This window comes from Miniopterus natalensis, chromosome 11 (genome assembly GCF_054644295.1).
Source record: "Miniopterus natalensis isolate mMinNat1 chromosome 11, mMinNat1.hap1, whole genome shotgun sequence".
NCBI classification, from domain to species: Eukaryota; Metazoa; Chordata; class Mammalia; order Chiroptera; family Miniopteridae; genus Miniopterus; species Miniopterus natalensis.
The window spans coordinates 37,117,239-37,144,142 of record NC_142091.1 but is presented as its reverse complement, the minus strand read 5'-3'; the positions used below and the strand labels follow the sequence as shown (position 1 = coordinate 37,144,142).

General features: G+C 35.2%; 1 protein-coding gene and 1 pseudogene across 6 annotated transcripts in view; one reads left to right on the top strand and one right to left on the bottom strand.

Moving 5' to 3' along the window:
- Nucleotides 1-26,904, top strand: part of EMSY (EMSY transcriptional repressor, BRCA2 interacting) — a 91,205-nt gene that overhangs the window by 44,665 nt on the left and 19,636 nt on the right. For all 6 annotated transcript variants that reach the window (XM_087821649.1, XM_016196367.2, XM_087821648.1 and 3 more), the window contains 5 exons: nucleotides 8,938-9,087; nucleotides 11,843-12,013; nucleotides 19,223-19,359; nucleotides 22,047-22,220; nucleotides 23,862-24,057. In XM_087821649.1, coding sequence (XP_087677775.1) covers nucleotides 8,938-9,087; nucleotides 11,843-12,013; nucleotides 19,223-19,359; nucleotides 22,047-22,220; nucleotides 23,862-24,057 — 828 coding nt within the window. The remainder of the gene's footprint in view (nucleotides 1-8,937; nucleotides 9,088-11,842; nucleotides 12,014-19,222; nucleotides 19,360-22,046; nucleotides 22,221-23,861; nucleotides 24,058-26,904) is intronic.
- Nucleotides 136-2,220, bottom strand: LOC107524467 (bifunctional purine biosynthesis protein ATIC pseudogene; annotated as a pseudogene).

The window sequence follows — 26,904 nt, the reverse complement described above, 5'->3', positions numbered from 1 at the left end:
CATTGTACCACATTTTCTTTTTTAAAAAACATCATTCAGACTTAGTGTTTTATTTTTTTTAAGCATTTTCAAAATTTCCCACATGATTTTTTTTTACTCACATATAAGCAAACCTTAAAGTAATACGTGATAAAATCAGTGATGAGAAAAACGACTTGTATGAACGAGGATTATTCCCAGTTTATCACAGGCCTCAGTCACAACCTTGTCAGCAGCAGAACCAAGCAGAGCAGTAATATACACCACACCACTCCTTTTGGCTCTGTCTGTAATATCTGTGAAAGGTAAGAAGGCATCAGAGCTGATAGAAACTTCACAAAGTTTGTCAAACCATTCCTTCTCTGCCTCAGTTAATAATTCAGGGACTTAGGCCCTAGCCGGTTTGGCTCATTGATTAGAGCGTCATCCCATGGACTGAACGGTCTCTGGTTTGATTCCGGTCAAGGGCACATACTTGGTTGCAGGCTTAATTCCTGGGCACATGCCGGAGGCAGCCACACATCAGTGTTTTTCTCTCTCTGTCTCTCCCCCTCCCTTCTGCTCTCTCAAAAAACAACAACAATGGAATAAATATCCTCGGGTGAGGATTAAAAACAAACAAAAAACCCAAAATTCAGGGACTTCCTCAAACAGTGCCTTCCACTTTACTAGATCTTCATCCTTGCTGATGGTTCTATTAACATATTGATCAATGGCATTGGAAATTTCTCCTCTCTTCACTCTGGTTTTAAACTTTATTGAGAGCACTCATGGATGATTTCTAAACCATCACCCACATTCACCTTATCTCCTGCAAGGCGTGTGCAGGACTGCTGTCCTGCTTCAATACCAGTAACCTGACTGTTCTTGGCATAGCACAAGGACTTAGACTTAGTATACTTGACAGCAGTGGTGGCCACGAAGAGGTCTCTGAGCACACATTCCAGCAAGTCTTTATTCTTGGTAAAAACATTGCTAAATAATGACCTGTTGATGACACCATTATTTCTCTCTGGTTTAAACGAAGACCAAAGTCCAAAGAGTGTTCAAACTTCATTTTCACCTGGATTGTAAGACTGATCCATCTGAAGAACACAGTAGTTCCCATTTTTCTTTTTAGAATTTTTAAAGCTTCTTCATATCCTGGGGCAATAATACCATCAAATACCTCCCTGGAAATAATTTTGGCAGTAGGGACATCATATAATGATGCAACAAAGTCACCAAACAAAGACTTCGTATCATCCCCCTTTTGCTTGTGCATATGCAGTTGATACTGGTTTAAGAGTTTTATACCTGTCATAGATTATGCAGACTTTAGCCTCATCTTCACTGAGTGGAATTCCAACAGCAGTGCCTGCTGGGCTGACATGTTTGAAAGAGACAGCAGCTGGAATACCTAACGCTTCTTCAAGTTCCTTCACTAGTTGCCAGGCATTCAAAGCATCACACAAGTTTATAAATCCAGGGTCTCCATTTAGCACTGTGACGGGAAGCTTGGGATTCAGTGTGTATAACTGGACTGAAGTTTGATGAGGGTATATTCCATATCTCAAGGGCATCTGAGATATTCCTTTACTGTTTCCTGAAGTAATCTGAAATTGCTTCATCATAGTGTTCTGTATGAGTGCAAACCTTCAAGGCTAACTGGCATCTAGTCTTCAAGGAGGTGTCTTTACTGTTGGAACTCTGCATCTCTGTGCACATGGCAGCATAGTCCTTGAGTTCACATACTATGGTCACTCGAGCATGGTGTTTGGCTGCTCCTCTCAACAGGATACTCCACCAATATCAATTTGCTCAACAGCCTCTTCCATTACATCTGGAGAAGCCACTATCTTCACAATGGGATACAGATAACAAATAACAACTCATAAGATTGAAATCAAGTCTGGCCATGTCAGCTGTATCTTCTGGGATATTTCGAGCCATGATTTCAGCATGGACTGAAAGATGCAAGGTTTTCACATACACACACACACACACACACACACCACCCCCAACATTTCAGGAAACAAAGATATCTCTGACTGCCAGACCTGCATCCCTGAGAGCTTTTGCAGTCCCTCCAGAAGCAACCAGATTCAAATCAACAGAAGTTCGGTTTCTGGCAAATTCCACAACTCCGGTTTTGTCTGAGGCACCATGGCTGCAGGCAGCGGGGTCGGGGGGCAAGCAGGGGCAGGAGAGGACGCCACGTGCAGAGGAAGGTGGATTGGCCCCCATATTTTCTTTATCCATTCATCCACTGAAGGACACAAGTTGTCTCCATGTATTGGCTGTTGTAAATAATGCTGCTATGAACATGGTGATGCAGATATCTTTTCAAGATAGTGTTTTCATTTCCTTCCAGTTAATATACAGAAGTGGAATTGCTGCGTCATATGGATGGTAATTCCACTTTTAATTTTTTGAGAAGCCTCCACACTGATTTTCATAGTGGCTGCACCAATTTACATCCCCACCAACAGTGCACAAGGGTTCCCTTTCTTCCAGATCCTCGCCGACACTTGTTATTTCTTGTCTTTTTTATAATAGCCGTTCCAACAGGTGTGAGGTGATATCACATTGTGATGATTAGTTATGTTGAGCACTGTTTTATCTGTTGGCCATTAGTATGTCGTCTTTGGAAAAATGACTATTCAAGTCTGCCCATTTTTTAATTGGGTTGCTTTTTGTTGTTGTTGAGTTGTATGAGTTCTTTTTATATTTTGAATATTAACCCCTTATCAAGTAAATGATTTGCAGATATTTTCTCTTATTCCATAGGCTGCCTTTTCATCTTGGCAGTTTTCTGAGCAGAAGCTAAGAAGAAGCTTTTTAGTTAGATATGATCCTACTTCTTTTTATTGCTTTTGCCAAGACTGATGTCAAACATATTGCCCACTTTTTAATTGGGTTGTCTTTTTATCATTGAGTTGTACGAGGTTTTTTAAAAATATACATATTTTGGATATTAAGCTTTTATCAAATATATGATGTGCAAATATTTTCTCCCATTCTGTAGGTTATCTTTTCACTTTCTTGATGATGTTTTTTGAAGCACAAAAGTGTTTAATCTTGATGATACTCAGTTCATTTTTTCTTTTGTTGCTCATTTTTTCAGTGTCATATTTAAGAATCTTTTGCCAAATCCCAGGTCATAACAATTTTTTTTTAATTACAATTTACATTCAGTATTATTTTGTATTAGTTTCAGGTGTACAGCATAGTGGTTAGACAATCATATACTTTACAAAGTGTTCCCTCCAACATTTCCAGTACCCACTGGGCACCATATATAGTTATTACAATATTACTAACTATATTCCCTATGGTGTACTATACATCCCTGTGACAATTTTGTAACTCTCAATTTGTATTTCTTAATCCCTTCACCTTTTTCACCTAGTCAGTCCTTCAGTCCCCCTCCCCTTTGGCAACCATTAGTCTGTTCTCTGTTCCTATCAGTCTGTTTCAGTTTTGTTCAGTTCATAACGATTTATCCCTGTGTTTTCTTCTAAGAGATTTACCTCTTAAATTTAGGTTTTTGATCCATTTTGAGTTAATTTTGTTATGATGCAAGGTAAGGATCACACTTTATTTTTTGCATATGGTTATCCAGTTGTCCCAATATCGTTTGTTGAAAAGAATGTTTTCCCCCACTGAATGAATGGTCTTGGAATCCTTGTTGAAAATAAGTTGACCACATACATGGGTTTATTCTGGACTTTGAGTTCTATCCCGTTAATTTATATGTCTGTTTATATACCAGTACCACACTGTTTTGATTATCATTGGTTTGTAGTAAGCATTGAAATCAGGAAGTGTGAGTACTTCTATTTTGTTTTTCTTTTTTTAATGATTATTTTGGCTGTTCTGGGTTCCTTGCAATTCCATATTAAGTTTGCAATCAGCTTGTCAGTTCTACAAAGAAGTCAGCTGAGATTCTGATAGGGATTGCACTGAGAAGTATTAACATCTTAACAATGTTAAATCTTCTGATCCATGACCATTGGATGTTTTTCCATTTATTTAGATTTTCTTTCATTTCTTTCAATAGCGTTGTGTGGTTTTCAGAGTATAAATTTTGCACTTCTTTTGTTAAATATATTTGTAAGCGTTTCATTCTTTTTGAAACTATTGTAAACGGAATTATTAATTTCATTTTTTGGATTGTCTTTGGCTAATAATATAGAAATGCAACTGGTTTTGTGTGTTGATTTTGTACCCTGCAATTTTGTTGAAGTCATTTTTTAGTTTTAATAATCTTTAGTAAATTCCTTAGGATTTTTTAATATAAAAGATCATGTTATGTGCAAATAGAGATAATTTCTTCTGTTGCAATCTGGATGTCTTGTAGTTATTTTCTTGCCTAATTTCCCTGACTAGAACCTCTAGTAAAATGTTGAATATTATTGGCAAGAGTGGATATCATTGTTTTGTTTCCTGTTTTCTGTTAGTGTCTGTTGTAAGGCTGTCTGCTTATAACTGATTCTGTCTGATTTTGTTTATCTGGTAAACTTTATTTGCTGGATATTTGATTCTTGATTGAAAGTTTTTTTTCTTCGAGAACTTTGAATGCATTATCGTACTGCTTGCTGGCCTCCGCTGTTTTTGTGGAGAAATCAGTTGTTAACCCTCATGTCGTTCCCTTGTAAGTGGCAAGTTGTTTTTCTCATGCTGCTTTCAAGATTTTTTTCTTTGTCTTTGATCTTCAGCATTTTTAGAATGATGTGTCTGTTTGTGAATCTTTTTGTATTTATCCTATTTGGAGTTTACTGAGCTTCCCAGATGTGTAAGTTATTTTTGAATAAATTTGGGACATTTTCAGCCATTATTTCTTTTTTTCTTTTCTCTTTGTTTCTTTTTGGTAGTTTCATTATATAATGTTGGTGCACTTAATGATGCTTCACATTTTTCTGAGGCTCTGCTCATTTTTCTTTATTTTTTTCCTTTCTGTACTTCAGCTTGCATAATCTCTGCTAATCTATTTTCAAATTTGCTAATTATTTTTTCTGCCAATACAAATCTATTCGTGAGCCTCTCTAATGAATTTTTAAAATATATATATTGTTTTGATTTCAGAGAGAGGGAGGGAGAGAAATAGAAACATCAATGATGATAGTCATTGATCGGTCGCCTCCTGCATTTCTCCCACCAGGGATCGAGCCTGCGACCCAGGCATGGTGCCTCGACCAGGAATTGAACCTCAATCTCCTGAATCATAAGTCAATGCTCAACCACTGAGCCATGCCAGCTGGGCATCTAATGAATTTTTTATTTCAGTTAAAGATTTTTCATTTGATTCTTTTTTATTATTATTTTAAATCCTGACCCAATGATATGTTTTGATTGATTTTAGAGACAGAGGAAAAGAGAGAGAGACATTGATGTGAGATAGAAACATGGATTGGTTGCCTCCTGTATGCTTCCCGACTGGGGATTGAATCTGCACCCTAGGTTTGTGCCCTGATTGGAAATCGAACCTGCAACCTTTTGGTGTATGGGACAATGATGCTCCAACCAACTGAGCCACCCAGCCAATGCTTTTCATTTGTTTTTTGTTGTTGATGTTTTATAATTTCTGTCATTTTATTAATGTTCTCTATTTGATGCCACTTTGTCGTTATATTCTCTTTTACTCCTATAATCATGCTTTCCTTTAGTTTTGTGAACATATAATGACTACTTTGATTTTTTGTTAAACCTGACATCTGATCATTGTCATAGGCAGTTTCTGTTGCCAGCTTTTTTTCCTAGTGTTGGGTCATATATTTCTGTTACTTTGCATACCTCCTAATGGTTTTTGTTGGAAACTAGACATTTTAGATGTTTATATTGCTATTTTAGATATTAGATATAGTTGGGTACTAGTCTTCCCCTATCTACCCACTCCTGATGTATTATTTTTATTTTCTTGGTTATTTGTTGTTTAGTGACTAGATCAATTATTTTAGTCAAGTTAAGCCTCTGATGTTCCTCAGGGAGTTATAGCTTTGGGTATGCCCACAGTCATTCTGAGATGACAGTGGTATTTGGTATTGCTCTCTTCCTTTCTTTCCATGACCACACTCAGCTGTTCAACTCTACTTACTGCTCTATTGGTTTCAACAATGCCCTGAAACATAACATAACATTAGTTCTCTACAAACTAATACAAATGATGGTTTCTTTGAAGGAATAGTTTCAGAGGTCTATTTTTGATACTTGACCAGAGGAGGTTTCCTTTCAGCTTCCTTATTCCTCAGTTTTCTCCTGCAAACTATCTGGCCTATAGTCTAGAACATAGACTCCTTCCAGTTGCTTTTTATCACATCCTCCACTGTTCTTGAGACCACCCTTAGGCTTGAATTTCTCCATTCTCTGTTACAAATGAAGTCAATTCCTTTGGGAAGAAATTAAGAACTACCTATTTTATGACCTATTTCTACCTGCAGACAGCTCTGTAGCTCTGGGTGGTAGGGTCAGTGGTATGCTTCTCTGAATGACAGACACGTTGGAGCTGACTACTCAGTGAAGGCAGGGTTGGAAGAGTGAGTAGCAGCTTGAGATTCTCTCAGCTTCTTTTTCCTGGCAGTGAAGCCACTGCCTCAAAAGCCATGGCAGTGGTGTTCATGACCCTAGTATTCTCAGAGCCACCATGCCCAAGGTAGAGCCTTTGATCCATAAATTGGGGGCTGAGCAGAAGAAGGGAGCATCCACCTCTTGACTGCTCTTGGCCAAGAATTAGTCTTAGCAATAGGTACCTGGTGGCATGATGAGATAAACTGAAGTCCTGTTGCTCCTCAGAAGAGAGCCCTCCAACTGGGAGCTGGAGGAAGAGGAAACCCTGTGTTCTTGACTGCAGTCATCTGGAGAGGAGTCTGCCTCCCTTGAAGCAGGGGAAAGAGGAACAGGTCTTTGTTTCAATACCGCAGATCTGACCTTTCTTACTGAATTTTTCTACATTTTCTTGAATAGATGTTTTCTCATTTGTCTTTGGGACCATTTCCAGAGCTTTTCATTGGTTCTGTTATTTTTACTAGTTATCATCATGCTCTCTTTCCAGAAATTCATCTCTGGAATGGTTTTTCTTTGTTTTTAATTGAGATAAAATTGACGCATAATATTGTTTTAGTTTTAGGTGTACAACAATGATTTGACATAGGTTTAATTAACATCAGTTAACACCCGTCACCACACAGTTACAATTTGTGTGTGTGTGTGATGAGAACTGTTAAGAGGAGTGGTTTTAAATACATTGTAATTACCTTTTCAGAGGACTGTAGAATTATCCTGTGAAACTATCTGGGCCTGCTTTTTTTTGGTGAAGGGGGAGGTGTTCTTAAAATTTTATTTTAAGGAAATATGTGTATTTAGACATATCTCTTTTCTGAGGTCAATTTTGATAACTAATACTTTCATAGAAAATTATCCAAATTTTCAACTTATTTGTAGGACTAATCATAGACTCTTGTGATTTTCTTAAATTTTTCTCTGTGGTTATTTCTTTAAGGACTTCTTCTTATGTGCCTTAAGCATTATTGTAATTCACCAATGAGATAATACTAGAAATAATTTTCCTCTACAACTTCACTGTTTATGATTTATTATAATCAGGATTTCTTTATTTTGTTTGTAACAGCACTGTATTTATTGAATTCTTGTTATATACTAGGCACTTCACAATTTTGATTTATTTAATCTTCACAATAGCCCTAGAAGGTATATATTAGTATTATCTTTATTTATTTATTCATTTTAAGAATAATTTATCGATTTTTAGAGAGGAAGGGACAGGAGGGGGAGAGCGAAACAATGATGTGAGAGTGGAACATTGATCAGCTGCGTCCTGCATGCCCCATACTAGGGATTAATCTGGCACCCTTTCAGTGCACCAGATAATGACCAACCAACTGAGCCACAACAGCCAGGGCGGTATTTTTATTTTGGATGAGCAAACTGAGTCATAGAGGTTAAAATTTGCCTAATTATGGTTAGATGTCATAATTTTAACTTTTTTGTTGGCTATAAGAAATTTAAAATTGTTTAAGGCTATTTGTTTGCTTCCTAATGTCTCAACCTAATCACCATCCAAAAATTTAATAAAAGTTTTAGTTGTCTATAGTAATACATTCAGTTCCATGAAAATAAGATCCTAGTGCAATACATTCAATTCCAGAATTATTTCAGTGAAGTTAATGGGGGGGAAAGTGTTACCAAAATTTTTTTCGCTCAGTTAACAGTTATTAGTACTTTAAGTTGTAGTTGGCATAAAATATTTCTTTTAAATGAACATTTTACATTCAGAAAGGCAGTGTTAACAATTGTAACATTTAAATAAAGTTTTTGAAAAATGTAAAAAAACCCATAACCTCACCCTCCCTAATAGTTTTATTTTATTTTTACATATTGCCTTTATATTCTTGTCCACGCAATAATAATGTATCCTTTATTATGTATTTGACAAAGTGAGCTATTAAAAATTCTTTTAAAAGCTGTCAATTTAAAAATAAAGTTTCAAAAAGAAAATGTTCTTGCTGCTTTATAGTTTTCAACGTCCTTTATAATTTAAGAGGTTAGAGAACTGTTTGGTGCAGTTGGGAATATATGAAAGCTACATTAACATGTGTTCTTGGCTTCTTATATTACTCTTTCACCCCCATATGCATGAAACAGATTATTTGTCTGTAAAAGTTCAAGTCAATGGCTCTTTGTTTTGAAAGCTCTTATATAGCGTGATCATAGACAAAATAAAAAATTTGTTTTTCTTTAAGAATTTAATAGTTTCTATGTTTTCATTGTTGTCTTGGATGAGAGAAATTAGGAAAGGGGAATTTGAGAAATAAAAGTTGGTGAAGAATTTTTATCCACATGAAGAAAGCTTCTCTTTAGGCAAGGCAGAGTAAATGTGTATAACTGCTGCCCTCTTGGGTTGGTATAAGGCACATGTTATTAAAAGAATTTTTACTGATTTTTATCTTTCTTCTTTCAAAGGTGTTAAAATCATCACACAACAAGTTCAACCAAGTAAAATCTTACCTAAACCAGTGACAGCAACTCTGCCCACCAGTAGCAATTCCCCTATTATGGTGGTTAGCAGTAATGGTGCAATAATGACAACTAAACTGGTAACCACACCTACTGGTAAGTTTTCTTGAGCATCAGTTTGTCATATATTCATTGAGTAGTTTCTCTGTACCGGCAATATGTTGACACTAGAATTACAGAGATTATTGAGACAGTTCTTCAAAGAAGCCTTCTTGACTTCACATTTCCTTCCAACTAAAAATAGTTCTTTCTCTTATTGTTGTTTCTCTTACTGTTCTTTTCCTTCATAGCATGTACTACAGTTTCGATTTGCTTAGCTGCTGTTTGTTGATTTGTTTAGTGATGTTCACCATATTAGCCCATAAGCTCCCATAAGTATAAGGGACCATGTCTGTTTTATTCACTATATATGTATGTGATAGAGCTGGTTTATAAATAAGGGTTTAGTAAGGATTTTTTGAGTGAATGAAAACACAGTCCCAGTCTACAAGGATCTCACTTTGATGAGGTTGAGAGTCTGTATTACATTACAGTTTAGTAAGCATTACTCAGCCTAAGGGAGGCACAGGATGACATTTTGCCTAGATATGAGGGCAACCAGGCTATGCCCAAGGAAGTGATAGTGTAGAACATTTAAAATAGTACCACTCTCAATCTTTTCCCTTTTCTATTTAAATGGGATAATAATACCTTTGCCATAAGGTTATTGTAAGTTTTAAATGAAATCAAGTATGTAAAGTGTCCAGCAGAGTGCTTAATAGCTATTACTATTAATTAATATTAGAATTAGCCATTGCTGTTATCTTAAATTTACATGACTCTTACCAATTATTTGAGGATGGCCAGTATTTAGATGATAGAAACTAGTATAAAATGATTTCTGTCTGAAGTTTATAAGCTAACAGCTGTTGGCCAGTGTGTAAAGAAAGGTCTGTACAAACATTGCACTTAATCTCCCTTAGGCTCTATTATCTCCATTTTCAGCAAGAAAACAGAGATTTACATTAAACTTGCCCAAGTTCACATAGTTAGTAAAAGACAGAACTGGGATTTGGGCCCAGATCTGTTTGACTCCAAACCCAGTACTTATATATATTTTTACCACAATTTTTTTTATGGCATGAAATTTACTGTTTTCACCATTTTAAGTGTACAGTTCATTAGTATTAAGTACATTCATGTTATTTTTCCACCATTACCACTGTCTAGCTCCTGAACTTTTTCCTCTTCCCAAACTGAAACTGTATGCATTAAATAGTAACTCTCTAGTCTTACCTTCTCCCAGGGCTTGGCAACCACCATTCTACTTTTTGTCTCTCTGCAAAACTTGTGCTTTAGAAATACTGTTATTCTTGTATTAAATCTATCATACTTCCCCCAAAACTTTTCACCACTTGGTACAAAGATATTAATGTATATTGTCCCTCCCGTTAGGGAAAGGTAGCAAAAAAATAATGTCTATGCTTATGTATTTATATTAGAATAAGTGTTTCTTTTTTTTCTTTTTTAATATATCTTTATTGATTTCAGAGAGAGGAAAGGAGAGGGAGAGAGAGAGATAGAAACATCAATGAAGAGAGAGTCATTGATCAAGTCTGCAACCCGGGCATGTGCCCTGACCGGGAATTGAACCCCGATCGCCTGGATCCTAGGTCGATGCTCAACTGCTGAGCCACGCCCGGCTGGGCAAGTGTTTCTTTTTTAAAAAACAAAAGCTTAAGCTGAAATTTTTTTTCTGTTATAATTTAACTGATTCAAACTGTGTATCTATATAACATTTACTTTACACTAGATTTTTTTTTTTCTGATTCAGATGTATGCTTATAACCAATTTAAACTAATTCTACTTAATATTCCTCCCTTCCTCCCTCTTTTGGATAGGGATTGTATTTGTAAATGGTGAATAACTTGCTAAAAGCATTTTTGGAGGAAGGAATTATTGAAAGTGGTTATCACAGTGACCTCTGAATCTAATTATCATGAAAAATCTTTCACAGTTGGAGAAGGTGTTATTTTAGTCATTTTCATTTTCCCCAAGTTTAGGAACAGTATTTCTGAGTTACTGGATTTGTAGGAAACTATAACAGGCTTATTTGGTTAGTTTTTAATTCCTCTTTAGGAAAAGAAAAAAGTCCTAGAAATAGTGGGGAAGAGTGTAAAATCCTTTGAGAGACATGAAGAAAAATACCTTAATAGGTCAGTTAAAGTTGAGAAAATATGGAAATAGTGAACTTTTTAGGCTAAAAAGAAATATTCCTGGCAACTCTTGGCATCAACTTTAATCTCTAGTAAAATGATGGCATAACTCTTTAAAAGGTGGAAATATATTTACAGGGTAGCAGAGTACAAAACAGTAAAAGTTTATAACATTTTAGGCAAACAATACTGCCTTATTTGCTGAGTGCTGACATTGGGTTTGGCACTGAGACAGCATAAAACAGATGCAGAGATCTTAAAATCTGTAACAGAAATAGCTAAAATGCTCTGGCAGGAAAGATGATTAAATTTAAGTTTCTTTTAGCCTAAAACTAATGGAAGAAGGGTAGTGGAAGAAGGGAACAGAGTTAGTTAACTTTTTCTTGGGGTTAGTAATTTGATGCAACACATCACAGTATTTTATGTGTAAAATTGATTCAAATTGACTTGGCTATAGTTCTTGCTATGTGAAAAAACTGGCTATAAATTGTTACTTAAATCTTGACACCTTGAAATTCCATATTCAAGTTAAAGCAATGTAGATTATATTGAATTATAGTTAAACTGTATAAATTGTCATTCTTCTGTAAGTAAGTCATTACTTATAGTTTTCTATATTACAGTAGTTTTCCTTTTGGCTTTTCTCTTTTTACAGGCACACAAGCAACCTATACCCGGCCAACAGTGAGCCCATCCATAGGTCGGATGGCTGCAACCCCTGGAGCTGCAACCTATGTGAAAACTACCAGTGGCAGCATCATTACAGTAGTACCCAAATCATTAGCTACCTTGGGGGGCAAGATAATTAGCAGTAATATAGTTTCTGGTAGGTATATCTGAAACATGTAAAAGGTATAGGTGATTGGTAAGAGGAAAAAATATATTTCGACTATTGAAGGATTCTGTTTGGTCTTAGTTTTCTGATTAGAAATCTAGAGCTTTTTTTTTTAGTCCTGATGTTTAGCAATTATAGTTTTTTAGTTCTAGTATTAAACTTTCACATATTAAGCTTTTGATAGTTTTAAAATAGAAAGAACATAAATGTTGCTTTTAATCAGAATGGAAAGATTATGGCTTACATTTGCAGAGATTTTTCATTATAAAATAGTCTTCCATTTGTTAATCTGTTTAGACCTCATAACTTTGAGAAGGTTGGTATCATCCCTTCTTTACTAATACATAAATTTAAGGTTATAGAGATGAAACGGACTTTTGAAGACCACCCAAGCTACATACTGGAAGAACTAATATTTATTTACAGTATCTAAATGTGTTTGAGGAACCATAACTCATAATTTCAATTACTAATGTCACTTTAGCTTATTAAAAATAAAAATGCTTGAATATCTTTATTTACTTTTCACCATTTATATGGACTGTTTACTTTTTAAAAATATTTTACTTAGATAGTGAAGGCTAATATTTATTGGTATTTTGGAAGCTTACCTGGTTTTTATTGGCTTATTAATTCCTGAAGTATTTGGGTTGTGGATCCTGAAGTGAAATGTTAATGTGGCATTTGTTTTCAAGGATTATTATTTTTTAATTAAAATGATGTAAATAATCTTTGATCAGGCAAGTCCTGTGGACTTTAACTGTCTACCATTTTTGTAGACTAGCCATATTTTGTATGCCCCAGGTGAATTGTCCTAACATTTTAAAGTGAAGGAATTGAAGTTCCTGGCAGTAATACGATGTTGCTGATAACTCAGGGAGTGAAAAACAAAGCAGGGCATGGTATTGGCATAAAGTACTATATTTAAAGCTGTTAATTTTGGCTCTACTTTTAAGTATAAGTGAGAAAATCTAACATTTGCCAAACTGGGGAGAGTGAAACCAGTAGGAAAGGAATTATCATACTCCAGATTTTAACAGGATATTTTAAATAACACAGTTAAAGCTCAAGTTATTTATTACCTGACAATATCTTTAAACGGTATAGAACATATAGTCAATTAAACATTTCTCAAAAAATGATCATGTTTTTCATTGGAATGTAGCTTTTTATGACTATAAAGGGTTTTTCTTATATATAAATTTATGGTTAGTAGCTTGAAGGAATGTTTAGAGGTTACAAGACCTCTGTTTTCAGGCATTATTTATGATTTAGCGGCTTTGTATACCAGGTTAGAGCAATGCAAAGCAAGCACATTTTTCTAGATGCAAAGAGGTGATCAGATATAATATTTATAGATTTTATCATGTATACATTTTATCTACCTTTCTATTTAAATACAAAGTTGCTGTTTCAAGTGTATGGGTATACATGAGAGGAGTTCTTAAATTTTTCAGCACTAGATGATAGACTTGGTGCATAGTTGAAACAACTTTATTGCATGGAGCTCATTTTGTCTTGACCTCTGCCTCACTGTTTCACACTTTTATTCTAGAACTCTCATTTCTGGCTGTTCTAAACTGAACCTTACGTTATATATCAATATCCTCTCTGAAGACAGTTCTCTTATTTTATAATGTTCTTGTTTTCCATAGTACTAGGATTATAGATTAATTTATTAGTAGTTTTCAGTTCCAGATTGTCTATTTATAGTAAACTGGTAAGCCTGGTTGGATGAATTTAGACAGTTTTGTGCTTTCATCCATGAGCAGATGCTGGATTCTAGAGTCTGTATCTACCCCACCCCCACACTATCACTATTCCCCAACAGAAAAAGAACACTTTTTAAAAAATACACGAAAATATCTAGCTGTAAGAATAGAAGACTTTTAAAAATGAGAGTTTTTCCCTCATTGTGGGGAATTTGGAAAATATAGAAAGGTACAAAGAAAATAAAAAACTTATAATTTTCACCATCCAGAGAAATATGTTGAAATTCAAGTATATATATTTCTGTTCATTCCTTTTTCTATTCATTTTTTGTATAAATGTGTTTGCGGTTGTGGGTATATATATTTATATGTATATATTTAGTATATATTAAAATTGAGAGCTAATATAATAAATTTTAATCTTTTTTTATATAATAATAATATTTTCCATTCCATTAAATATATTTTGATGTCTCTCCACCCCTGCTTAGTGGCTACAACAGTGTCCCCTCATATGATGCACCACAATTTAGCCATTTTCTTATTGTTGAATATTTTAGGTTGCTTACAATTTTTTTTGGTCATTATCAATAATCCTGTGATGAACATTATTATACACATATTATTATGTAAAGGTCTTATTTCCTTTGTATGATATCCTAGAAAGTAACTTCATGCTTCCAAAGTATATTCTAAAAAGGTCAAGTTTTTCAGCCCCAGCCACTTTGGCTCAGTGGTTAGAGCATCAGCCCACGAACTGAAGGGTCCTGGGTTTGATTCCGGCCAAGGGCATGTACTTCGGTTGCAGGCTCGATCCCTGGCCCTAGTCAGGGCTCATGCAGGAGTGAACCGATCAGTGTGACTCTCTCACATCAATGTTTCTCTCTCTCCGCCCCCCTCCACTCTCTGAAAAGCAGTGGAAAAAATATCCTTGGTGAAGATTAAATAATAATAATAAATAAATTAAAAGATCAAGTTTTTCTTTTTGGAATAAGCAATTAAATGGAAAGCATGACTTTTTTGCAGTTATTTAACTCATATCTTAATAGAGTCAAATATTTACTTACATGTGTATATAAAAAAACTATCATATATATGTTTTTTTGTGAGTTTTCTTGAGGATTGGTTGAAGAATCATGCATATTTTATGCAGATGATTGGATCCTTCAGAGGCAAACTCACTATCTTGACTGAGAGGATTACAAAGAACTTTGACAATGGCAAAACTTGATTTTGATTCTCTTAATCTTTTTTTTTATCCTCACCTGAGGATATGTTTTTGTTGATTTTGAGAGAGAGAGAGAAGCATCTATATAAGAGAGAAACATTGGTCAGGGCATTGTGTGCCCTGACCAGGGATCAAACCTGCAACCTTGCCCTAGCCGGCTTGGCTGAGTGGTTAGAGCTCCGGCCCATGGACTGAAGGGTTTCGAGTGCCTCAGTTGTTAGCTCGATCCCCACCCTCAGTCGAGGCTCATGCGGGAGGCAACCAATTGGTGTCTGTCTCTCACCTCTCTCTCACATTGATGTTTCTCTCTCTCTGTCTCTCCTCCTCCCTTCCACTCCCTCTGAAAAGCAATGGAAAAAATATCCTTGGGCGAGGATTAAAAAAAACCAAAACCTGCAATCTAAGTATGTGCCCTGACTGGGGATCAAACCTGCAGCCTCTTGGTGTATGGGACAGCACTCCAGTCAACTGAACCCCCCAGCCAGCGCTGATTGTCTTAATCTCTTTAGTACAGTGTCCAGGCAGGGAGCAAGTGTTTAATCCTCACCTGAGGATATGTTTTCTTACTGATTTTTTTTTTAGAGAGAAAGGAAGGGGAAGAGAGAGAAACATCAATTGATTGCCTTTATTATGCACCCTGACCGGGGACCAAACCCCCAACCTAGGTATGTGCTCTGACGAGGAATTGAACCTGCAACCTTTTGGTGCACAGGACAACACTCCAGTTACCTGAGCCACCCAGCCAGGGAATATATACTTTTTAATTCATTTATTAATTTGCTTATCTTTGAGCAAAACAACATAAAACTTTACCCAAGACAGTAAGTCAGTAATGTTGAGATAACTGGGTATGGGGTCAGATGGATACTTGGGGCAGTGGGGGGACCACTTTGCAGAGTGCATGGTTTTCTGGCCACTTTGCTGTACATCTGAAACTGATGCAGAATGGTATTGAATGTAAACTGTGGTTGGAAGAAGAAAACATTACCCAAGAGACCAAGATTGTTAGGGTGACTTAAGAATCTGAGATAAAAAAGGCTATGGTACATATATACAAAGGAATATTACTTGGCCATAAAAAAGAATGGAATCTTACTATTTGTGACAGAATGGATGGACCTATAGGATATTATGCTAAATAAAATAAGCCAGTCACAGAAAGACAAATACCATATGATTTCACTTATATGTGGAATCTAAAGAACAATGAACAGACAAAACGGAAGCAGGCTCACAGATATAGAGAACAGACTGATGGTAACTAGGGGGACGGGACTTGGAGGACTGGGTGAGAAAGGTAGAGAGACTGAGAAGTGTATGTGTTTAGATATTAAATAAAATTGATTGCAGACACTGAAAAAAATCTGTGAATAGTAAAATCTGGGTCAATAGTAAGTAGTAAATAATAGTAAAATTTGTGTTCTTCAAGCGAACCTACCATAATACTCAAACTTTTTTTTTTTTTTTTTTTTATAAATATATTTTTATAGATTTCAGAAAGAGGAATGTAGAGGGGGAGAGATAGAAACATCAATGGTGAGAGTCATTGATCGACTGCCTCCTGCACTCCCCCTGCTGGGGATGGAGCCCGCAACCTGGGCATGTGCCCTGACCAGGAATGGAACCACGATCTCCTGGATCGTAGGTTGATGCCCAACCACTGAGCCATGCCAACTCAAACTTTTATAGATACCTTATTTTTAAATAAGAATCCCTGGAATGCATCAGGGTCATAGCCCATGATCCAAATGTGATTCACAGTTATTTGCACCCAATCCATCTTGACTCTTTATAAGTAAGACTATATATGTAAATGGGTACTCTGATACACTATGAATCAGATGCTGGGTGGGGTGCTGTGATACATAGGGACGTACATGAGGTACATTCTCTGCCCTAAAGAATGCTAAACTTGTATACATCCTGTTGTAACATGAGAACTATAGACTGAATTCTATGAAAGCATAGAGGAAGTCCTTTATAAAAAATGAGTTGTACTGCTTTCTTCAGTGTAACATGGGTATCACCTGAGATACAGAAACATGCTCACTGGACTATTACAGAGTTTTATAATTTGATAATTCTAGTCATAAATTGTATTATATTTCAATATAATGCTGTACTTACTTTGCTTCATGCTATGCCTTTTTCTTCTATTTTCTAACATCTCCCCCACCCCATTTTGTTAAGCTGGTGGTCCTTGTACTTTGGTGTAGAGTTAAAGCTTGGTTTACATTTCCTTGAGTTAGCTTTTAATGCTTACTTTCTAAAAATTTTTTGTTGGCCCAAATTTGGCAAGGCTGCATTGCCAAAGGGAAGCATCATAATCAGTCACACATGAGGGACTGGGGTTGATATAGGTGAGTAATGGGCAGCTTGGTTTTTGTGGCTCTTAGCCTACTATTTAGATACAGATAAAGGAAGAAACAGTTGTGAAGTGGGGGTGCATAGATAAAAGTGCTTTTTTGTGTAACCTGAGTGTTATCTTGGATTGATGAGATATTAGATGATGGCAAGCATATTACAAAGATATTGTAACAAGATTACCAAAAATTGACATATAACTAGAATATTTTTATTCTTAATACAATCTTATTTTTAAATCTCTACTAAGAAATTCTAAGGTTTTTCAGTAGGAAATAAAATTTTGTTTAATGTTTCTCTTTGAGAGTATGTTAATCAGTCATGTTTTTAATGAGTACCTGTTCTTTGCGTAGTCATTTAATGAATGATATGTAAGCCTATAGAAGAAAAATATGGCTTGCCTGTTTCCATGGGCAGAGGAAGTTACAGGCACAGAATTTGCATTGAGACTGATATGTTCAAGTACCAATGTGAAAACCAACACTGAAGGAGAGGTATATATTGGATAATCCTGAAAATTAAAGCCTGATGGAACCTGGAAAGCTAAGCAGAGGAGTTTGGGCTTTATGTGGTAGGTAATAGGAAGCCATAGTGAAGGAAGTTACGTTAGACTAGAGTTTATGGTGTGTATCATGGAGTAGGAACAGATAAGATCAAATTGGTAGATTAAGGGCCAGATCATACAGGAATCTGAAAATCAAAATGGGAAGTTGGAACTAGATACAAGAGGGATTAGGGAGGTTTTTAACCAATTTTATGTGTTCTGGGTTCTTGACATGATTACATTAGGTTTTTTTATTTTTTGTTTTGTTTCTTTAAGGGATGTTTGCTATGACAGGGACCATTAGAACTATTTGCATGATAGAGAAAGTTGAAATGGAGAGAAAATATGGGAAGCCAAAAGAGGTGAGGGCTTGTCTATTGAGCTGATACTGATAACATTTTGAAGAAGACGTATGTTGGTGACAAATTGAGTTCATTCACATATTCATTACTGAGTACTTGCCATACACTGTGTGCTACACACTGAGGAATCAGTGACATGAAAAGATACAGTGTGGACCTCAAGAGGCTTTCATTTTATTGGGGGATACATGGAGTGAAGAATGCATGAATCAAAGATTTGTACCAGTATTTCCAACTTGGACAGTTAGAAGAATATAGGGTACAAATTTGATAGGTAGATAGATTTAATAGGTAGGAGAGAAGCAGATGTGGAACGATGTGGGGGAGAGGGCAAGATAATACAATGCTTGGGTCAGTAGATACAGCTCTACTAAGTAGATCTTAATAGATGTAAATATAAATTTATATATATAAATATATAAAATAGAGTTTCATCCTCACTTTTTAGAGTGCTGCAGATTTTAAGAGCTCATGTTTAATCTGTAACTTAGTCTGTGAGTCACTGTTTGTTTTGTCTTTTTTTGATACATTTTCTCTAGAGTGTAATGTGAATTTTGATAAGCATTTAACTACCTCTTTTTTATGATCTTTTTGAAGAGTTTTCCCATCACACTAGTCACATAGATATGTGATACTGAATTTGGGGGAAATATATGTCATGGAATAGACATTCTGATGTGTTTCAGTTAACTAGTTGGGAGAGGAATATTGATGGCGAAACTGATAGTGGTATTTTTAGGTTCTGAGTTTGATGTGTAGGTCTTCAGGTTCCAAAAAGATGACTGTTGTAAGAGTCAATTCTTAATATTCTCTCATTCTAGGACAACTTGTAATTTACTATTCTACGCCTTCATTTCCTCCTCATGACAGCTTTCACGTCCTCTTGGGATGACATTGATTACAATGTGTTAATTGTGTACTACATAAACAGAAATAATCAAATATCACTAGTCCTTAACTCAGGCCTCCTTTTCTTCCCCCTTCTCTAAGGAACGACTACCAAAATCACTACAATCCCAATGACTTCCAAGCCCAATGTGATTGTTGTACAAAAGACTACAGGAAAAGGAACAACCATTCAAGGCCTCCCGGGCAAAAACGTTGTCACAACATTGCTAAATGCTGGAGTAAGTAAGACCATGAACTACAGACTCAGCAATCCACTGAGGACTTGAAAGACCAGCTATGCAAATATTTGCTTAAGAACTTCACAACCCCACAATAGCCAGAATGGCTTGATTTACCACCACTGTGATGTAATAACTGTTAAAACACCATCTACTGATGCCATTTTTCACAGTAATTTCTAAAACATGTTGCCAATACCCAGGTTGTTTATGACAATGGTTTAGATGCTTAGCTTGGTCCCGATGGAGGATTCCACTGGCTTAACTACAAGAGGACCTCTTTTAGAGGATAATTTTATTCCTGCATATGGCCAGTAGATAGTGGCCTAGTATTTAGCCTAGGCTGGAAAAAGAGAAATATTTGGGATTATGACTAAATTAATTGATAGGGATTTGTTACTTTGGAGCTAGTAAAAAAATTCAGATAACAGATTCATTTAGTTTTATTTATATTTATAGGTAGTGGTTAAGAGGCTTGGAGTTAGATAAACCTTGGGTATCTCAGGATCATAGTTTGACCTTGGCTAGTTTATTCAACTTCTTTTATCCTTAATTTCATCATTTATGTGTTGAGGATGGTAATCTCTACCAGTGAGTTTTTTCACTAACTGGTAGCTGTATTGAAAGTGCTCAGAACAGTGTCTGGCATATAGGAAGTCCTCAGTGTTGTTTCTTTTTTTTTTTTTTTTTTTACTGTTATTACTCTTTGTACTTAACTGTTTAGGTTTGGTAATGTCCCTACTTTGTTTGAAAAAGAATACTATATTTCATTATAGAAGATCTCTTATAGCTGCTAGATGTCACAGTCTTTACAGGGTTGGTAGGGGTCCAGCGTTAGATTTTTTCATCATGTGGGAAGACATAGATTATTCCTGGCATGAATTCACTTAGTAAGCCAAAAGTAAATACAGGATTAGAATTTAGATTTTCAGAAGCCTTTATAGTCTGGTTTGCAATTTCATAGAATTTCTATTTAAGAGTGGTTGCCATGCAACATAGGTCCTAAGGTCATGCAAATCTAGGAGTTATTTGTGAATCCTAACTGCTAGATATATCTAATAGCAACAGTTTGACACAGAACATGATAGTTATAAGCAGAAAAGAGTATAAGACTATCCTCTTTACCGCACGTGTACATGCACCTGTACTTAACCACTTGCTCTCCTGTGCATGTTCACACGCACACCAGAAGAGCTTTTTCAAAAAATAGCCTCCTAGTTGGTTTTGAATTGGCTTTGAATGGTTTCATTATACTTGGACAGGGCCCATCTAGCCATTTTAATAGATAGGCATGCCCGCTTGCAAACCAGTGGTTCTTGGCAAATGAACTAGAGCTCTTTCCAGAGCTGAAGCTGTGAAGGGAGTGTGTGTGTTAAAATAAGTAAGCACACAATTGGCAGACACTTTATGTTTCCCCCAGATAATTATAGCAGATAGTTAATCTTGTGAGTTTTGTAATAATTTTGGCTTTAAGTTCATTGTGATTACCTTTTTGCCAGCTCACGTGGGTGCTTTGTTTTACTGGCTGTTAAGTTTAGACAGACACATTTAATGACTAAAAATTAAGAAAAACTGATAAGGTGAAATATTTCAGGTCCTTCCCTTTTTATTTATGGATTTTAATTTTTTTAATTTTAATAATTTGGTAAAATTACTGTGTTTGAATTTAATTTAATTAAGTTCAAGTATTGACTCCACAAGTGACCAGAAAATGGTACTTAAGAATAAAGCAGATGAAAATGTAGAAAATGGTGAAAAGTTAATGGGCTTAAGCTATCTAGTCAATAGACTAAAGTGATATTAGTAACATACTAGTACTAAAACGTGGGAAATGCCCTAAGTTTTCCTTTGTATTTTCCCATATAGCCTCAGAAAGAATGTTAAATCTTTTTTTTTTTTTTTAATATATCTTTATTGGTTTCAGAGAGAGGAAGGGAGAGGGAGAGATAGAAACATCAATGATGAGAGCGTTGTCGTTGATCGGCTGCCTCCTGCACGCCCCTGACTGGGGATTGAGCCCCCAACCTGGGCATGAGCCTTGACTGGGAATCGAACCGTGATCTCTGGGATCCTAGGTCGACGCTCAACCACTGAGCCACGCCTGGCCGAGCAGAATGTTAAATCTTTGCTGATTTCATCTCTTGCCCATACTTTTTCACATAGACATTCTGCTATTTATTCTTCTAATTTATTTTTGGGAACTTAGGCAGTTTATTTTATATGTGTACATTTAGTTATTGGTGTCATACACAGTAATTTTCTTTATTACATAAATGTTCATTTTAGATAAATTAGAAAATAAAGATGAATATGGGATAGGACAAGACCTGTAGTCCCAACTCTCATTGTTAACATTTCAGTATATATTTTTCTATAATTTTCTCACTTTTAATATATGTATTCTATGAATGAGACAGTATAATAGGTATTCTTCTGTCAGTAATTCTTTTTATTCACTCATCAAGAAATAATTAATGCCTTCTTTGGACAGAAAGTTAGATGACTTCTAAGATCATTTCAACTAAGTCTAGGATTGTCGATCACTTAGAAACATTGTACTTTGTTACACAATTTATAGCTCTTTTTCCCATCGTCCTGGTAAAATCTTTCTGTGATTTTTCAGTAAAAGGACAGTTTTTGTCATTTAAGTGCTTATAAAATCTCATATAATATTGACTTCAATTTAGGGAGAAAAGACTATTCAGACGGTACCAACGGGAGCAAAGCCAGCCATCATCACTGCTACAAGACCCATCACCAAAATGATTGTAACTCAACCAAAAGGAATAGGTTCTACAGTTCAACCAGCAGCTAAAATCATCCCAACAAAAATTGTTTATGGGCAGCAAGGGAAAACACAGGTATGCTATAAGATATGGTGGTTTTTCTTGGCTCAGATATATTTTAAATTCCTAAAATTCCAAGGTAAAAATTTGAATGAAAAGATCAGTAATATGTAAAAGATCAAATTATAAAAAATTATGACTGCATGTGTATAATTATCATAATTTTCCATCTATTTTCAAAACCTGTGTTTCACTCCTCAGTGCTTTTTTTAAATATCTAAATATTTGTGTCATGTTATGAGCAAAAATTGGAGAAAAGAATCTCCTTGGAATAAAATTTGTTGAAGTTTTATATTGTTATTTGTGGAGTATGTTATTGAGGGAAAATGGTAGTTATTCCAAATCTCTCAGAGAAAAGTATTTACTTTTTATAAGCTAATATGGCTTTCAAAAGCACTTAACTTACCTAAAAAATTTGCTTTACTTGAAACCTAAATAATGGAGAAGCTAGAGATCTGTTCATTTTTCTACTACTAAGGGAGCTTTTCTGGAAATTTGCCTGGGAAATTGAGGCTCAGGAATTAATCTTATGTTGCTGGGCTTCTGTTTATTTTACATGATGTCTGAGAATATCAAAGGAAGCAAAGTCAGCTTTGGTTGAGAAATGCTATACTAGAATTTTTGTGAAAGGTAGTAATTTACCTATAAAATGATAATTTGCCTTTAGAATATGATTCCCTCAGAATTATAGTCAGAAAGTTTACTATCTAAACAAGTAAGTTTGGTGATTAGAAATAAGTCCAAATTGCCTTTAAAATTCAACTGGAACAATTCTATTTCCTCCATCATCTAACTTGTATTATATTTTCATTCTTGAATTCGTGGAAATGGGTGACTTAATAGAGTCTGAAAAGGTTTAGAATCTCATATATGAAAGAAATAAAAAATAAATGTGGTGAGTTAACATTTTTACTCCATGCACCCAATTGAAGTCAACTCCTAGAGTCCAAATTTTGAAGAGGAATGCTTCACTTTGAAAAATTTTTCCCATTTCACTTGCTTTAAGTGTCTGGTTTTCACCTTTACCAAGAGTTGATCTGCCACATGTTCCATATTGCTTCTAATAGTTGACTGCATCATTGTTCCTCTGGGGATTTCTTCAAAAATGATTTAGGTCCCAAGCAAGATTACTTTGTACACATGTGTCAATTAGGTATTTCATTTGGTTGCTAATGATAGAAACCCAAAGAACAGTAACTTAAAGAAATTATAGTTTTATTTTTATTATGTTAATTAATGTTCAGAGTGGGGAAATCTGGGGCTATTATTGTGGCACAAAAAGCTGGGAATCTAGGATCCTTGTATCTTTCTGTTCTGTCATTCTTAGCTTGTGACTGTCATTTCTGCTATATAGCCTAGATTGTAAAATGACTCCTAAAGACATCATAGGCAAGAAAAAACAGGGGCAAAAGCTCTTGTCAGAGTCATGGCTGTTCTAATCTGGCATGTACCACTTAAAACGTTTTATGTGGCTTGACTATAATTAGTTCATAGATTGAATTAGTCTTTGATGAACAATGTTGTGCCCAAAGCATAGTAAATGTACAGAATGCTGTTTCCCACACCAGGAAAATGTTATTGTTCATGACCCAGAAGTTTAACATTTTAAATTGTGCTCTAAAATTTAAACTGGAAATATTTCTGCTTTTCTTCTAGGTTCTTATTAAACCCAAACCAGTAACATTTCAAGCCACAGTTGTTAGTGAACAAACAAGGCAGCTGGTCACAGAAACATTACAGCAAGCGTCCAGGGTGGCAGAGGCCAGTAATTCTTCTATTCAGGAGGGAAAAGAAGAACCACAGAATTACACAGATAGTTCCTCTTCTACAGAGTCCTCCCAAAGTTCCCAAGGTAAGATCCATTTTATATAATTACTGCTGACATAGTGCCCTAGTTCCAAAATAGTTGCATCTAGAAATTTTAAACAAACATGTATGCTTTGATTTGTCACTTCTTTTGATTTTTTAAAAAATTTTGTTTGATCTGTAATTAGTGAGCTGAAGTTTTGTTTTTGGTAAGGCTTACCATTCTTTACTGCATGGCATATGTTCATCAAATAATTGGTATACTTTAGATGATGATTTTGACAGGTAGGTATTATCAAACTGCTTAGAGCTATGATTCCTCCTGTTTTCTTTGGGTAGGTAGAAGTATGCAAGAAAGTTGCCGAATCTTGAAAAAGAATCAAGGTGGCCAGAGGTAGCTACAAGTGGGCTGGCTGTAAGTAGGGTGATCATACATTGCAGTTTTGCATGGGACAAGTCCTAGTTTATGTCTGTTCTAGCATAATTATTAATAGCATTCCCTTTCACTCTCAAAGGTATCCCAGTTTAGATAATAATTGTATGGCTCTCCTAACTAGGGGCTATGAAGCCATACTTCATAGTAGGGAAGCTTTTTGGTCCTCAGTGCTGTTTTAATTATTTTGTTCTTCTAGGAAGTCTCTTGAAATTAACTCATGATCATAATCTTTGAGACCTTATACAAATCTAGTACTCAGTTACCTTAAATCACTCTTATTATCAGGCAGTGTTATGCCTATGCTTATGCACTCGGATGCATCTAAGCAAAGTTGGTTGTCTTCCCTTGATCATTCCTGTTCACTCTATTTCCTCTCCCTGCCTACCCATTATCCTTTCTGGAGTGCTTTGTTGACACTTTCCTAATACAGATTCTTCATATTGTGCAAACACTTTATTACTTTAACTCTTCAGTAGGATCTCTCATGTTAGTCTTAAATGGTTCAAATTGCTAATTATTCCATTAATTCAATTTGAGAATTATTTATTAGTTTATACTATGTACTAAGCATTATGCTAGACCCTACAAAGGCTGAGTAAAATATAATTCTTGCCCCTTAGGAGCTTAAGCTCTAGAATAGGGGATAAAAAAATATATGTACAACGTCAGTATAAGAATTTTATTAATAACTAAATTTTATTAATAACAAAAAATGCCAAAGGCTGAAAGTTCACACTCCAGTGAGGAGAGGATGAGAAAGCTTCATGAAGGAAGTAGCATTTGAAATGGTCTTTGAAAACTTATCAATTCAAAGTAAATAAAAAAGTTGATTTTAATAAATGAACATGTCACTCATTTTTATAAAATATGTAAAATATTTAGCTTATGAGTTGGTGCTAAAAGGGAGACATGAACAGTAGATGTCTTTATATATGGAATCTCAGATTATCTTTTGAAATTATTCTTTTCCTAAGGGAGCTCTCATGGTACAGTGGCTATTTCTAGATGTGATTGAGTATAAGGTTGTCTGCTCTTTGATCTATTATAATACAGATATCATCTGTGTTTATTTATTAGTTCTCTATCTTTCATTGTGTTTCTTTAAAAATATTCTGTAATACAGAAATATTTTTAATTCATAATAGGCTTATCTAATATAATTGACTATAAAGCCAGTTTTTATCATCTACTTTTGCTTTTTTCCCCTATATCCTTGTCTAGCTCCTTACTACATTCTCACAAAGACAAGAGATTGGGAATCTATATGCTGTGACTTAAAGAGAAAGGGATAAAGGTTTGGGTCAGTCTAAAATCATGCTGTTTTTCAGAGAATATGAGGCTCATAACTACTAGGAATCTAAGCACTACCTAGCGGTCCCTTTTTTTTTTATATTGCTTTGTGCTTTTCAGCCTCCTCGCCCCCCCATCATAGCAACATTTTCTTCTAATGTAATTTCAAACTTAGGAAAAAGTAGCAGGAAGAGTAAAAAGAACTCCTGTGTATACTCTTTACCTAGATTCACCACTAGTTTACATTTTGCCCTATTGGCTTTGTTGTTGATTCTCTTTCTGCCCTGCCCCCACTCCCAGTGTGTTTACAAGTTTTAAATTTCTTAACTATTTGAGAGCAAGTTGTAGATGTCATGTCCTTTACCTCTAAATACTTACATTTGTAGGTTTGTATTTCTTAAGGGTTAGTCTCTTCATAACTAAAATGCAGTTATCAAATCAAGAAATTTAATGCTATGATTCTGTAACCTGTACTCCTTTCAGATGTCATCAACTGTGCAATAATGTTCTTTATACTTTTTCCCCCAGTCCACAATCTAATTTAGGACCATGCATTACATTTAGTTGCATTTAATTGGCATGAATCTTCATTTTCCTTTTACTTTGGATAATCCTTCAACCTTTGTGTTTCTTGACCTTGACATTTTTTAAAGAGTATGGATCAGTTACTTTGTAGAATATTCTTATTTGTTTTTGTCTGATGCTTCCTCTTGATTAGATTCAGCAGGAATTCCACAGAGGCAATGTTGTGTCTTTAGTTTTCTCATCAGTAGGCACATGATGTCATTTTGTCCCAGTATTGATGATGTTAATGCTTATCAATTGGCTAAAGTGATGTCTTCCCCTTTTTTGTATTATGAAGTTACCATATTTTCCTTTGAGATTTATATTAATTTGTGGGGAGATACTTTGAGACTATATAAATACCATGTTCTCCATTAAAACATTTGTCTACTAGTTTTAGCATCTATTGATGATTTTCTAAAGTCCATTATTTATATATTTGATAGTTGGCATTCTACTATAAAAATGAATCAACCTTTTTTTTAAAATTTCAGATCTTTTTTTGGATGACTTCTCTTGCACAGGTCCTGGAAATAAGAATGTTTCTTATGCCAGGGGAATTTCTTGATTCTATTTTTGGTTTCTAAATTTTTCCCATTGTCT